The sequence below is a fragment of the Amphiura filiformis genome, chromosome 2 (genome assembly GCF_039555335.1).
Source record: "Amphiura filiformis chromosome 2, Afil_fr2py, whole genome shotgun sequence".
NCBI lineage: Eukaryota > Metazoa > Echinodermata > Ophiuroidea > Amphilepidida > Amphiuridae > Amphiura > Amphiura filiformis.
The window spans coordinates 39,224,453-39,239,648 of record NC_092629.1 but is presented as its reverse complement, the minus strand read 5'-3'; the positions used below and the strand labels follow the sequence as shown (position 1 = coordinate 39,239,648).

Genomic DNA, 15,196 nt, shown 5'->3' with positions numbered 1-15,196 from the left:
TGTTATCCAATGTTCAGAGTTTCTTTCCACCACAAGTACTGTTCTTGATGGATCGGATCTCCGTGTATGTGACTTCGGGGACGCATTGGAAACACCAGTGACCTTATACCGTTTCTTGATTTCATTGAACACGTCCTGCGTGACCCCTCTTGTTTGAAGCACTTCGTCAATCGACGCATATCCCTGTTTTCGATTTCTAGCTGTTAAAATTCGAGTTGCAGTTGTTTTAGGTAGACTTGGAATTGAAGAACAAAGATCCTCTAAAGTACATTTGTTGAGATCAATTTTTTGAACTGTCATATTGTCGAGGTGGTTTTCATGGTCTTTGTAAACAATTGAGAATCGATATTTTGATACCACTATGATCAGAGAGTGAACAAATCGAATATGAAAATGGAAAATTGCACAGCAAAGCGTCTCACCATGATAAACGCGATTATCGCGCGTGCGTGATTAAGTGCGTATCACTGCGATCACGTTGCGCGGCGTACTTTAAAACGCGCGCGTGTCTGATCATTGCTATGCCAAGTTGCCAACACAAAGCAACATAAACAAACTTGTCATTTCAACATTTGGACCGCACTGCGATGACATCAGCTACGGCCGGCAGCTACGATTGTTTTTTTGACTATGTTGACGAAGTAATCCAGAAATAATCCATCAGCGGGTCACTCAGTTCCACAAGGTATGTGAGGTTAAATATACTTGTTTTAAGGTTACCAACTATCATTAAACTGTTGCGATTTGGTAGTTCACAACATCTAGCGAATGTAAAGCTTTGGCGAAAATTGCATTGATCATTTCATAGCGATTGTGTATATACTTTTGCAGGTCCCCTTCTTGAGTTATCATGGTTATGTTGTAAAGAAGGCTGAAACAATAACACTTTTGAAAAAACGTAGGCCTACATAACTCATAGTGGTGTAGCGTGGGTCATCACATAGGGGGCATGGCACCGACCATGATAGGGTGGGGAGAGGGGTCCGGGTCTGATAGGCGGCACAAGCCGTTTTTCGGCAATTTTCCTATGGGATTTTTTTTTAATTTTCAGATCGATTGGGGGGCACGTACCCCCGTGCCCCTATTCGACCAACAATACTTCGTCTACATTTAAACAACGACCAAGGAATTAAAAAATGAGGACAATGTGGAATTCAAAATGTTCTTTTTATTGTTTAATACTCATTGGTTTTCATATGTCAAAAGTTCTTGATCACAAATTCATAATCATACGCACGTGTCATCATATCATACGCTCAAAAACATGACCTTTCAAAATTATATCAACAGGTACAATAATCAACGAATCAATTTCTGCAAATTTTTACACGCTTTTGTGCCATTTTGGCCCGATAATATGGTCAGGACCATAATAATGGTCCTATATTATGGTCCTGCACCATATGGTACAGAAGTATGTTCGACTTATAAATATTTTAAATTAAAAATTATGCTCCAGGAACATGTTTGACTACTTATAAATTTTGTCAATTTAAGTTTGAATTAGAAACATGCTCCAGGAGCATGTTTGTCAAACATGCTCCTGGAGCATTCTAAGTCAAACATGCTCCTGGAGCATGTACTTAAATTGAAAATATTTATAAGTAGTCAACCATGCTCCTGGAGCATGTATTTGCTTAAATTGAAAATATTTATAAGTCAAAACTCAAACATGCTCCTGTACCATATGGTCCAGGACCACTTTCAAAATTCACCCTAATGATCGAAATCAACTTGATCATCTTTACTTAAAATGCTGTAAATGGCTCATGCAGTCAAATCACGCAAGCCTATGCCTATATTGGGTGAAGGGTTTTCCCACCAGCTCACTGAATCTCCTTTCCCCGCTAATCTGGGTTACCCTAATTCTGGGTAACCTTTATCCAACCGAGGGGTTGGGTTACACGTACTGCAGCAAAAGTGTTGTTCATATAGCACCCAGCGGTTAGGTTAAACTTTACCCATAACTTTAAAAAGGTGGGTAAAAATGTACTCAACCATTTTAATAACGCAAGACTTTTGCCCCCGAAAAAAGCCGGCAACCAGCTTATTTTTGATAAATCGAGCACGCTGAAATCGAATCTGCTGTCTGCCACATAATAATTAGAAACAGCGACCCTCAAAATAGACCACGGGATCGTACAGGGGGCAAATATTAATTTTATTCCAAACATGTCAAATTGTTTGTCTGGTTCCATGAATCCCAGAAATGCAAAATGTGTGCACGTAGGACTTATATTCAAAAAGTCATGGGGCTCAAAAGATATGGAGGTCGACAGTGGCATGCGCAAAAGGGAGGGGGCACAGTCTCCCCACTTTTGTTGGTCATTCGGGGGAAAAACGTCAAAATTTGCCCACTCAAAATAGGATTCCTTGGCCTTTTAAAGCCCCAGAACCACCCGTGAGGAGCCCCCCCCACACACACACACTTTCAATGTGCTGTGCTGCGCACGCCACTGGAGGTCGATGTGCTTGTTTTGTTGTACAGGGGTCGCCAGTCAAATTTGCTCAAATTTTTGTGAACATTGGAATGTCACATCGCAGATACTGCAAACTATGAAACCCTTAAACTTTACGAACAGTTTGCCTCCATCAAGCTAGTTTTACAAAAATCGGAGCAACATTATTTGATAACCCCTGTGCAACATGCAAATGCTGCTTATAGCTAGCTTCACAACTTTATAACTATAATCTTAGGTTCTACGCACACAAATGTTACATTTTGGTTATCCTTTATAATTAATTTAGGATAAATAATAATATTTTTGAGTGAATTTGGACTATGTTTAATTTAATTTTGCCCCTCATCCCAGCACCCCCCCCATATGATCCAATACCCCATACGGGCATTTTGGGTGACCTTTTTTTAGTTAAAATATACAAACTTGCCATCCAATTGACGCTAATTAAGGCACATATTTCCAAAACGTCTAACATAAATTAAGACATTATGTTTAACTATAATACTAAGTTCTATATATATATACATTAAAATTCCCCATCAGTCATTTCTTTGGTCACTTCGCCCAATGTTGCTACACCTTTCCACGTCGCCGGAAAAATATCGTCCTCTTCGGGTTTCTTACTCACGTCAAACCACTCCGCAACTTTACTTTTCTTGGAGGCTGATTCGTCACACAAGAACGCATAGACCAAGGCAGCACACGTTGGATCGTACGCCGGACTCCATTCCGCATCTGGCTTGTCTTTCATTGCATCCAATACCGCCTTGTAAATACCGTAAAATTCGCCGCCCTTGTCCGCATTTTCCCACCTCTTGTCAGATGAGTAAAGAACAGTTCCCTCATCAATGCCAAAGAGAACATTGAACGCCTGCAGCATCTTCGCCAAACCATCAATTTGATCTTGACGTGTTTGCTTCAACATCTCGCGTTTGGAAGCGGAAAATTCTTCGGCTTTGGCGAAATTTTCTGGATTCTTTGGGTCGCAATACGCCTCAGCCGCCGCAATTGCTTTGGGACTTGGCTTGATGGCATCCCATTCGGGGTTTGTGTCCTTCTTTGCATTCGTGTACATGCTTTTGGTCGAGTTGTAGTTTGCGCCACGAGGACCAACGAGATGACGACAAAACCCATGAGCCGGTGCTCGTGCAAGTGTATTTTGAACAAAAACGAGACCGGACACACGTAGAACGCCTTCGCCTAGCGCCTTGGCTGAATTGTACGAAAACATCATGTTTTTGGTCGAATCAGTATAAAAAGCGTCCTTAGCCTTTCTCTTGAGTCGACTGGCGGCCTTTTTTCCTTTGCCGTCAGCGCTATTTACGCATTTGCCAAAAGTCCCTTGCGTAAAGTATACAAAGTCGACGTATCCTCTGCGTTTTGCTTGCTCCAAATGATAAGCAAGGCCTTCAACGTGATCCTCATCTTCTCCAAAAACTGGGGCGTTGTGTTGAACAACGACACGTCCTTTCTTGTCGAGATTATTTGCCAAATCACCTATGTTCATCAAGCACGTGGTGTCCCAATCTTCAAGTCCAACTTGCTTTGCATGACGAGAATCTTGAGGAGGGGATACTTTCATGTCGTCGCAGCGTGCCAGACGTTCACGGGATGTTTTGTCGCCGTTTACAGCCAAGTAGATGACTTTAATACCACCCTTGGCCAATCTGTTCATCATTGCCTTGTTTGCTTCATCGTCACATTCCTCCCCAGGATCTTCAATGACAATAATGAGGGTGTGTGTGTCTTTGATGTCAAGCTTTTCGAGGGTAAAGTGTCCACAACCAACGGTAATCTCTTTATCCAATGCGGCAGTGGGATTAACAGGTGGTGGTGGGGTGTTGTTTGACATGATTATAATTTCCACCTTTTATTATATAACAATGTTCAGAACGTATAAGGCATTTATATCATCACCGATCATCAATTTATTTAACAAATGACCACTACCGCGGAATGTGCTGCACGTTGCTCCACCTACTCGAAACAAACCCCTCCTGTTTGTATAGAATACTACATCAAAGAATATGAATGCGACAACCCATACAAAGAGTTTACAATGACCATCAAGTTCAGATAAGCCTATTTAAATACGATGTCTGCTTGTCATTCATGGATTAACATATTTGATGCGATGCTTCTGAAGAATATCATATACATTTTGTATGACTGGTATTATCACTTCTTATATTGCACTGCCCTCCGATTTCCTGCGGGTGGTAAAGAGAAAGAAAAGGTTAATCACCCAGGGTTAGTCATTACATCACGGCACGGTGGTGGGAATGAAGAATTAGGCTTACATAAATTATGTTAAATCCGCCCTTTTTGGATCCTTCATCCTCTCTAAATCTGGGCCAAATTGTCAGTAACTCAAATATGCTATTGAAATTGATATTCTAATTTGAAACTTGATTGGTGTAAAAATTCATAATATTTTGTGATGTAGCCTATTAACGCTATGGGTGTCGAGTTCAAAACACATGGCCATAATTATGTAAAAACCTCAAAATTGATAACCTGCACAAACGTGTCTAGTTTTGACATGGGACGTCACATATAGTTACAATTGTCGTCGCACAAACCTTGAATCAAACTCAAGACACATGCATGTACATGTAGGCTTACATCAAAACAAGGATAACGAAGTAGTTTTAGACAGCATAGTTTAGTGACATTAGGCCAATAAAAAAGGGCACAAATAGACCTAGGCAGTGTTGTAGTCGAGTCCTCGTCATCCGAGTCCGAGTCCGAGTCCGAGTCCTTGGTGTCCGAGTCCGAGTCCGAGTCCGAGTCCCTGCCAATTTTGATGTCCGAGTCCGAGTCCGAGTCCTCAATGTTCGAGTCCGAGTCCGAGTCCTTATGTATCAAATTCAAGCCCCGGGGTTTTCACCAATTCTTTATCAACGTAGGCCTATTACTTAACCAGAATTTTAGTTCTATAATATTTTCTTGTAAATATATAATTTGCCAGTCCCACCTAGCATGCCTATTAGTATTGTTTTGGGGCTGTGCAATAATTATGCGGAACCCAAGGAGGGGTAAAATTGCAAAAAATGCTTATCCCTCTCGGCCTGCTAAAAATCGCTTCCCCCCCCTCCCGGCCTGCTAAAAATCTTTGCACCCCCCTTTGCACGTGCCATTTTTTGGGATCCCAATTTACAAACCTTAAATGGTTTAGATATAGGTCTATGATGCGAGCGCAGTGAGCAGGGAAATTTGCATATAAATGTAAGGGTTTCCGTACTGTTTTCTAAGCCTTGGAGCGTTTTATTTGAAAGGTATCCCATGTGTGCCAAAAATTGTTTGTTCCCCCCTCTCGGTTTACCAAAAATTGCTTCCACCCTCCCTCTTCGATCGGTCAACAAATTCTTACCCCCGATTTTAACTTCCCCCATGCTCATAATTTTATGCAGCCCCTTAGGTAGCATACCTTGGAAACAGAGTACAATCACAGGCTCACAGTAACTTATTAGGCTTGTGTTTTGAAGAGGCAAAAGATGCACTATGACAATCAAAATATTACGTCACTACCAAACTTCAGGTGCCAAACTTAGGGGTGTTGCATCTGGCTGTAGGCCTATGCAGTATTATTCCGGGGTTGGGGGACACTCGTATATGTAAAGGTCGTACGGGTATGTGTGGCGGTCAAGGGTCCCTTTTTCAGGCTCTCCGGCAGTTCCATAAGACCCACATTTGCAATCATGCTCCAGTTCATTGAGCCTAACACTAAATTGTAGCTCTTTAGCTCAAATTTGGAAACATTTTGAATTTGTTAGCTCCGATAAACAATGATAAAGCCTATAATTTGGCCTAATTTCAGTTCACAAACCTACACAAAAATGTTGAAATTTTAGTTCATCAAGCCCCTATTCCCCGCCCCTATTTTCCCCCCAAATTAGTTCTTAGTTCCCAAAGTTCGGCATCGCCCACCCCTACCAAAATTTAACTTGAGTGACCCAGGATATTATTATTTATGTACATTCTAGACTTGTGTCTAACAAAGCAGTCATGTCAAAACAAACGATTATTATTAAAATCAATTTAACCAATTAAAGATATAGGCTAACTGAAAGCAATCTTGCTTTTTGGTTGTACTTTTATTTACAAACCTAATTTATTTGCATGCAAATTTAGTTAAATTAATCATGTGATCATTGATCAAGCATAAGAAGAAGTTTACAATGAACGAAAATAAAAGACCTAAAAAGACCCTATTTTGCCGGACTCGAGGAGGACTCGAAGCCGAGTCCCTGAGTCCTTGGGGTCCGAGTCCGAGTCCAAGTCCGAGTCCTTAGCTTCCGAGTCCAAGTCCGAGTCCGAGTCCTTGAAAAAAAGGACTCGAGTCCGAGTCCGAGTCCCGAGTCCTCCAACACTGGACCTAGGCCTACCTAGGCTAGGCCTATCAACAGGTTAATGTTGTTGTAGGCCTACATCCACATAGGCCTACTACACTACATGGCCTATATCGTAACGCAACATGATCCGGGAACATGATGATGATACATGTAGGCCCTACATCGACACACCTACACGTAGCCTATATAGTAACATGATGCGATATGCGTAGGCCTATAGGCCACAGAATTAAAACCAGGCACACTCAGCATTTCTAGTTTTCACACTTTACCTATAGGGCCTATCGAAGGGGCATCGCAGTTAGCTGAAGTTCCGGGGAAGTTCACTGTCACTCGATCTATATTCCCTAAATCGTAATAAATCGCAAATAGGCTATGTAGGAAACTAGAGCAGTTCATCAGCAGAAAGACGGTTCCAGCTGGGCGCACACCACTAAATAATCGTCCCATTGAAAGTGACACGGGAAAATACAAGAAAAAGTAAGTTTGTTTTTCTACCCCATGTAACAACATTTTTAATATTTTGATCGAATCAACGTCTTAAATAAAGATGAAACTTTTATTTAAATTTGATTTTTTTGGACAAGTTGAGACAAACTTCAGAGATACGAACTCCTGAACAGCGCCATCCCGAATTTCAGCCGACACTCTCGCCTCCTTACCAGTTCCGGCCTTGATATTGTTCCGAGGGCCTATTGCCCATGTACATTCGATTCGGAATATTTTCTGAACAGATTTGTAATGTTGAGCTTCTATTCTATCGTTTTTATCAAAGCAACCAAGAGTCACTCAAATTTGGTCCCCTCGGGACACCGATATATCGCATAGGCGCTATTTTTACACCAAATGCGGAAGGATTTAGTGTAGTGCACCCAGCTGGTGATAATTTAATTACAGCCCGTCGCCTATTGACGAAACTCGTACGGTCCAGGGCGCACACCACTAAATAATCTTCCCATTGAAACACGTGTAAAAACACCGGTTTTCTTTGCTCATTTTGAGGCCTTTTGGGCTCGTTTTAAAATATTTTATGATGACCAGTCGATTGCAAATCGATGAAAGTTTAACATATGTTTCAATGTATGGGGGTTCTTCCATCTCGTTTTCCCGCTAGGAGGCCGCGAACAGCGCCCTCACTGTTTTGACATGCTCTCAAGACTGCAAACCCGATTCTGCCATTTTTTAATTCGCGGACCTATTTTCTCAATAATTATAAAAATGCGACTTTTTGGCGACTCAAATTTATGTATAGGCTTTACACTTTTATTTAAGCTATAATTCGCCACTCTTTCTGATTAATAAGTCTACAGACCAGCCCAAAATACCTCAAAAAGTTTCTGTTTTTTACCGGAACTCATTAGGGTTACACAAATGGCGCATTGATTTAGTGGTGTGCCCCCTCCACTACGCGGCCGTCCTCAACTCATTTCGCCTGTACCGACTTCGTTTCTTTCTCATATCTAAAAAAGTTTTCCTAAAGCATTCTAAGGGGCTGTGCAATAAATTATGGGCCCTGGTGGGAGGGTAAAATGGGGGGAGGGCAACTTTTGGTAAACCGAGAGGGGGGAACCGATTTTTGGCACACATTCATGGGGGCACCTCTTACTTGAAATAAATCGCTCAAAAAAGGCTTAAGTAGTAGGCCTATGCAAATTTTCCTGCTCGCCACATTATTGTACCCAGATCATTTTTAATAGGCCTAAGGTTTGCAACAGAGTATTGCAAATTGGGTTCAAAGGAGGGGAGCACGCTGAGAGGGGGCGGCAAGCGATTTTGGCAGCCCGGGCGGGGGAACAATATGCTGTGCATCCAAAGGGTTCCTGCTGATTTGAGCACAATGTTTCTGCTTTTGTCTTTTTCGGTTGGCATGTGGTATTTATCTGTTTTGCTGCAGCACGCTGTTCTGTCGTTTGAGCCGCCCGAGATGCGGCTGCCCTTTTCTGTTTCACGTTGTTCTGGTGTTTTAGTCGCCCGAGATGCACGTTTTGCGGCTGCCTGTTTCTGGTTTGCTGTTCCATGCTGTTTTGGTGTTTCAGCCGCCCGGGATGCACATCTTGCAGCTGCCGTTTTCCTCTTTGCTGCATCACGTTTGGACAGTATTTATTGTGGGACATTAGAGCACATCAGACATATCGAATTGCATTCTGAATACGAAGAATGTCCTTCTGATAATCAAATAATTTTGATTCGCAATGTAATACACATTTTATGGCAAATCATTGAAAGTTAATATTTTTGATATTTAACAGTACTCGAAGTAAACTTTATAAATCTGATGAAAAGGTGGGATGAAAAGCCGACGATCAATTGGAAATTTTGACCTTTCGTATTGAAGATATGGATTTTTTTCCCAAAACACCAAAAAAAATTAGCTATTTTTCAATACGAAAGGTCAAAATTTTAAATTGATCGTCGGAAAATTCTGATTTTTTTCTCAAAATACCCTATAAATAAGTCGGGAATTCACACAAAAAAATCGCATTTCGCATTTGTTTTCAAACCACTCGTGAGCTTTGAGACAAACCTTTGTTTTTTTGGCCTTACTGCAGTGTGCATTCTGACAATACGGACACATAAAATTTCTCTGGTATGATTCTTGTGTATTTCTCTGGTACGGAGCGAGGTATTGCTCTCTCGGGCGAAGCATGTCTGACAGTATTCACATAGTTAATTTCTCTTTGGTATGGATTTTAGTATGGTTTTTGAGATACCGGCTACACACAAAGCTTTTCGGACAAAATTCACACTGATATGGTTTCTCTTTGGTATGAAGTCCCATATGTCTTCTACAATTTGTACTAGTTGAAAAGCATTTCTGACAATGCTCACACTGATAGAGCTTCTCGTTGACATGATCTGCTCTGATGTGTCCTGCCAGATCAATGTTGTGTTCAAAGCATTTCTTACAATGCTTACACTGATAGGGTTTCTCTTTGGAGTGAGTCCGGATGTGAATTGGTAGATAACTGCTATCTCGGAAACATTTCTGACAATACTCACACTGATACGGTTTCTCTTGAGTGTGAGTTCGGAAGTGCTTTTGTAAATTACCTTTAGCGGCAAAACACTTCTGACAAGACTCGCATTGATAAGGTTTCTCCTTGGTATGACTTCTGATATGCATTTTCAGCTTAAAATTAGTCACAAAGCATTTCTGGCAATACTCGCACTGAAACGGCTGCTCATTAGTATGCGTTCTGATGTGAATATTCAGATCAATTTTCTGTGCAAAAGTTGTCTGACAATACTCGCATTGATATGGTTTCTCTCCGGTGTGACATCTAATGTGTCTTTTTAAAGTATTATTACGTGAAAAGCATTTCTGGCAATAGTTACACTGAAATGGTTTCTCTTTGGTGTGAGTTTGGAGGTGGTTTTGTAAATTACTTTTATCAGCGAAATATTTTTGACAATGCTCACACTGATATGGCTTCTCTTTAGTGTGAGTTCTGATGTGTACTTCTAGAGCAAGTTTAAATGAAAAGCATTTCTGACAATAGTCACACTGAAATGCTTCGTTGCTGTGAACTCGTCTGTGTACGGTCAGATCAGTGTTGTTTGCAAAGCGTTTCTGACAGTGCTCACACTGATATGGTTTTTCTTTACTGTGAATTCGACCTATGTGTCGGGTAAGGTCAAATTTGCGCCCAAAGCATTTAAGACAATGCACACATTGATAAGGTTTCACTTTACTGTGAACTCGTCGGATGTGAATTCGGTTGATGTGACTGGTAAGTTCACTCTTGCCTGCAAAGCATTTCTGACAGTGCTCACATTGATACGGTTTCTCTTTGGTGTGAGTTCGGATATGTCTTTTCATATCACCATTCTGTGCAAAACATTTCTGACAATATTCGCACTGATAGGGTTTCTCTTTGGTGTGAGTTCTGATGTGCATTTTCAGACCACTGTTCTTCAAAAAGCACTTGTGACAATATTGACACTGATAAAGTTTCTCTCTGGTATGACTATGAGTTCTGATGTGTTCTTTAAGGGAATATTCCATTGTAACACATTTCTTGTTGCAACATAATTTTCTATACTTCATCTTGTGTCTGCGTTTATGCTGTGAAAGTTTGTCAAGAGAGTAAAATACAGCGTTACAGAATCCACATCTCAATGGTTGTAACATTGTTGGTATCGCTTGACAATATTGGAGTGTCGTCATCACATATGAAGCAGGTTGAATGTCCTGCAAGCGAAACAAAAAAGATAAGAAGTTTTGCCATCAGTAGGAAGTTTTTGCCGTCATTCAGTAGGATAGAAATAAATTATCACTAGCATTTATGATCCTACACCTGACCAGACATATCATTTTTTCACTGGTTGGATGGTAGATTCGAAAAATTATTGAACAGTTAAAATGCTCACAGTGGCGTAGCTAGGGGTTGTGACGCCCAGGGCTAAGGACACATAATGGCGCCCCTCCCCAATTCTTGAAAGTGTGTGCAAAGCGTGCGAAATTTTGCACAAATCATGGGCCTTCACTCATTAATTTTGGTTAGGATGTAGTTGAATAAAATTGATCTTTCAATTGATTTTGTGCTGAAATGGGGGCGAACATTTTGACTTTCATCGCTAGGAGAGGGGCAAAATCGATACTGAATTGGCACGTGCCCCCCCCCCCCTCTGTTATTCATATGATTTTCATAACAGCGCTCTCGCAAATGGTTGGTCGAGTACCGAGCTTAAACAATGTTAATGCCTGGTGGCCTAGATGTGCGATCGTGTGACAGTATGGAAAACGAAGGAAATTCACATTTTTAATGGTGTTACTTATACCCGCATGCGAAGCATGAACAGGTATATTGCCATCATTTCTTCATCCTCCTCCATCAAACACAACATCTGTCAAGGCTAGCGCTAAAACTACAAGGGCCACAGGGCCCATATGTGGTACACTTATGAGCCCTACCCCGCACAGTGTCTTCGACCCTATATCTTCATGGCAGGAATCGCCATGGTAGGTTAAATCCACAGCCACGATTAGCCATTTGGTTCAAACCTTTAAAGCTCTTTTAAACTAATAATTAGTCGAGGGACATAACTAAGGCTACTCACAATAGCCGGGTAATCGATCTTGGTTGTGCGTGATTAAGCTTGTATACCCCATTGAGGTCAATGGTCATCGACTTTTATACTGCCTACAGTGAGTGCAGCTGTACTACACGCTGCACGCTGTCCCGGGGGGGCCACTCACATAATGCATGCGTGACCAAAAAAACAAGGAAAATGGGGTGTTTTTTTAGGCAAGGCGAGTTACGCGAGTGACGCATTTAGGGTCTAAAAACACTGATTTTCAAGAATAAGGGTAGTTTTCTGAAACTGAACAACTTGTTTAGGGTACCTTTTCAAATTTTTGGTAAATTACGAGTCCAAAAAGGGTAAATTTTTTCATTTTTTCTGGCCAAAAAACTCATTAGGGGGTAAATTCTATATTAAATTACCTTATTAAGGGGCTTAATTTGCTGTTAGGGTAAAACTCATTTAGGGGGTGTTCATGAAAAAATTTGGTCACGCATGCGTACAATGTCATATTTGAGTGATCCCCCCGGGCACGCTGTAGTCCATAACAGGACCAACGCAATATAAAATGGTCAAATTTTGAGTTCAAAGCGCACGGCCAATTTTCAAAGCGCATTCTAGCGACTATCATATCTGTTCAACACGTATTTCCAAGTTTATGAGACCAAATCTGGTTTCTTGAGAAAAAAAAAATCATGACGGGAGATATTCATCATTTTCTAACCCGGTATCAGAAGATTTTCGTCTGATATCAAAATCGTGCATAGCAATTCACGTGTATCGATCCCGTGTATTCATTTTAGTGTCCCTTCTGCACCAAATAATTATTAGCCAGGCGGTGTCGGTGTGCCCCGTAGATTTATCCTTTGCACATCAAAGGTCGCGGACCCCAGGGGCCCAAATGTAAAAATACAAAGCATGCTGTTTCTCATTAAATGAAGCAGCCTCAGGGCCCTGAGTTGATACACTGAGGGCGCGTTCTCACTATGCCTGTTTAATACCAGGACGTGAACTCGATCCTACATCGAGTCCACTTCCAAGTATAGTGAGAACGCGAAATAAGTGGTCTCGATCCTACATCCAGGATGTAGCAGTCTCGTGCCTAGGACGTGGTATCAAACAGTATAGTGAGAACGCGTTTACAAGTGGACTCGATCCACTTAAACCGGAAATGTTGTATGTACAACCTTGATGGCCGTCGTTGTACTATAGGCCTATACAATATATAGAAATATTTAAACACGTATATATTTTACACGTATATAGGCCTATTAAAATATAAAATAAAGTTTTTAGAAATATGAGCTGTTTATTTCAGATCTTTCCAAATTATACATATATCACAAAATAACATATCCATAGCTTGAAGAAATATATCAGGGGGCCTGGAAATAAACATGATCTTTCAAAATTGATAGTCTATAGTAAAGTTTGATTTAATTGTGCTGTGAGTTCGGCTCAAAACATGCATTGCAACAGAATTCGTGACGTCATGGTCATGCATTGAAGTGCTTGATATTATAACATCCGGGTAAGTGGAGTCGATCCTACATCATTTTGGTGTTAGTGAGAACGTGAAATAATGTGGACTGGGTCCACTTTAATGTGGATTCGGACCTAGGTACGAGACCCCATGTTTGTAGTGAGAACACGACCTGATAGATCCAGGGGTGCTCTATATATACAAATACGCATGTCATATATTATGGACCCCAGGGCCCCAAATGTTAAAATAAGGGGCAACAGATTGACAAGGCTAGCTATAAAACTACAAGGGCACTAGAGCTCATATGTGGTACATGTATGGGCCCTAAGTTGTTAATTGCCTTTTGCCCATTTTGACCCCAGATGTTTAAGGCTAGGGGCCCCAGAGGCCCAAATGTTAAAACAAAGGGCCGGTCGTTTCTCAGCAAATAAAGGAGCTACAGGGTTTAGATTTGGTACACTAATAGGTCTTCAGCATTATATTGTTATATGTATATATATAAACACCTCAAAAGAAATAAGTCCCCCTCTCAACATGTCGTCATAACATCGTAAGGTTTCATTTTGTACCAACAAAACTAACTTTGAAATAATTATATGACTGTTTACTAAGTGCTGTGTGAAAATGAGAGATTTCCATGACTTCAGGGCTGAATGAGCCTAAATTGAAGGCAAAAACTGCCCTTTTCAAAAGTCACAAAGTAAGCCTATGCTTGTCACAAAAGTTGATTCATGGCTTGTTACTAATGGAAACCCCATGTGTTTGAGTGCAGTTTAAAATCCTCACCAAGTGAACATTTACTGTAATGTGTATCGATTCTTGATCATTCAGCCATGCAAATCACCTTGGTGCAGAGTTCAGCACAGTGAGTTGTAAGATGGTCAGTTCCATTCCTTGTCCCAATACGCTTTGCAGTTAACAAGCATAGGCCTACTTTGTGACTTTTGGAAAGGGCACTTTTGCCTTCAATTTAGGCTCATTCAGCCCTGAAGTCATGGAAATCTCTCATTTTCACACAGCACTTAGTAAACAGTCATATAATTATTTCAAAGTTAGTTTAGTTGGTACAAAACGAAACCTTACGATGTTATGACGACATGTTCAGAGGGGGACTTATTTCTTTTGAGGTGTTTATGAACCCCATGTGTCACAAACGCTAAAACATAGGGCCGGCCGTTACTCCGTTAAGAAAGCAGCTACAATGTCCAGCTTGAGTCTGCTGATAGCACTTGAGAATTATATTTCAACATATGCACATGAGCCCCATAAGCCAAATATTATGGGCCCCGGGGCCCGAAATGTAAAAAGCAAAGATCCGGCCGTTTTTCATCAAATAAAGCAACTCAGCCTCAGAGTTTGCACCTGAGATTTATATTGTTATGGCTGACAATAGCGGTGGTTTACTTCGCTCGGGCAGCTTAGACTGCGGAACTCAGTCTTCCATGATAGTCGTCATTTACCGTATCATTTGGTCGTTATATGACTATCAGGGTCGGATTTAAGCAGTGGCCTGGTGGCCCGGGGCCAGTGGATTTTGCGTCGGGCCAGTAAACTTCCAACAGTGCTGGCCCGGCGGGCCACTAGATTTTTGAGCTTTATGTAACACTTAGGAGACAAGATATCAGTGATGGTCATATTTATACAGTTTTCTGCACTGCCTGTCACTTGAAATTTATATCTTTATTCAATGATTTTTTTTGTATAATATTTTAATATATATATTCTTATTCTTGCGTTGCTAGCAAGTTGGAAATATACGGCCGCTTTTTACGATGGTAGTAGGCCTATGTACTACTTATAGCTCTTCCATGCGCTACATAATTATATCTGATGATGATAGCGATACTGCAAATACCGCCTAGTTTGAA

General features: G+C 41.0%; 2 protein-coding genes across 2 annotated transcripts in view; both read right to left on the bottom strand.

Moving 5' to 3' along the window:
- Positions 1-2,825: 2,825 nt before the first annotated feature.
- LOC140146195 (uncharacterized) lies at positions 2,826-7,237 on the bottom strand. The gene is made up of 2 exons (XM_072167977.1): positions 7,090-7,237; positions 2,826-4,672 (listed from the first exon to the last, which is right to left on the bottom strand). Exon 2 carries the CDS (start codon positions 4,312-4,314, stop codon positions 2,989-2,991), a length of 1,326 nt encoding a protein of 441 aa, XP_072024078.1. The 5' UTR covers positions 4,315-4,672; positions 7,090-7,237; the 3' UTR covers positions 2,826-2,988.
- A 2,052-nt stretch (positions 7,238-9,289) lies between these two features.
- LOC140140597 (uncharacterized) overlaps positions 9,290-15,196 on the bottom strand; it is a 56,331-nt gene continuing 50,424 nt past the window's right edge. The window contains 1 exon segment of the mRNA XM_072162357.1: positions 9,290-11,009. Within this exon segment, the coding sequence (XP_072018458.1) occupies positions 9,477-11,009 (1,533 nt within the window). The 3' untranslated portion in view covers positions 9,290-9,476.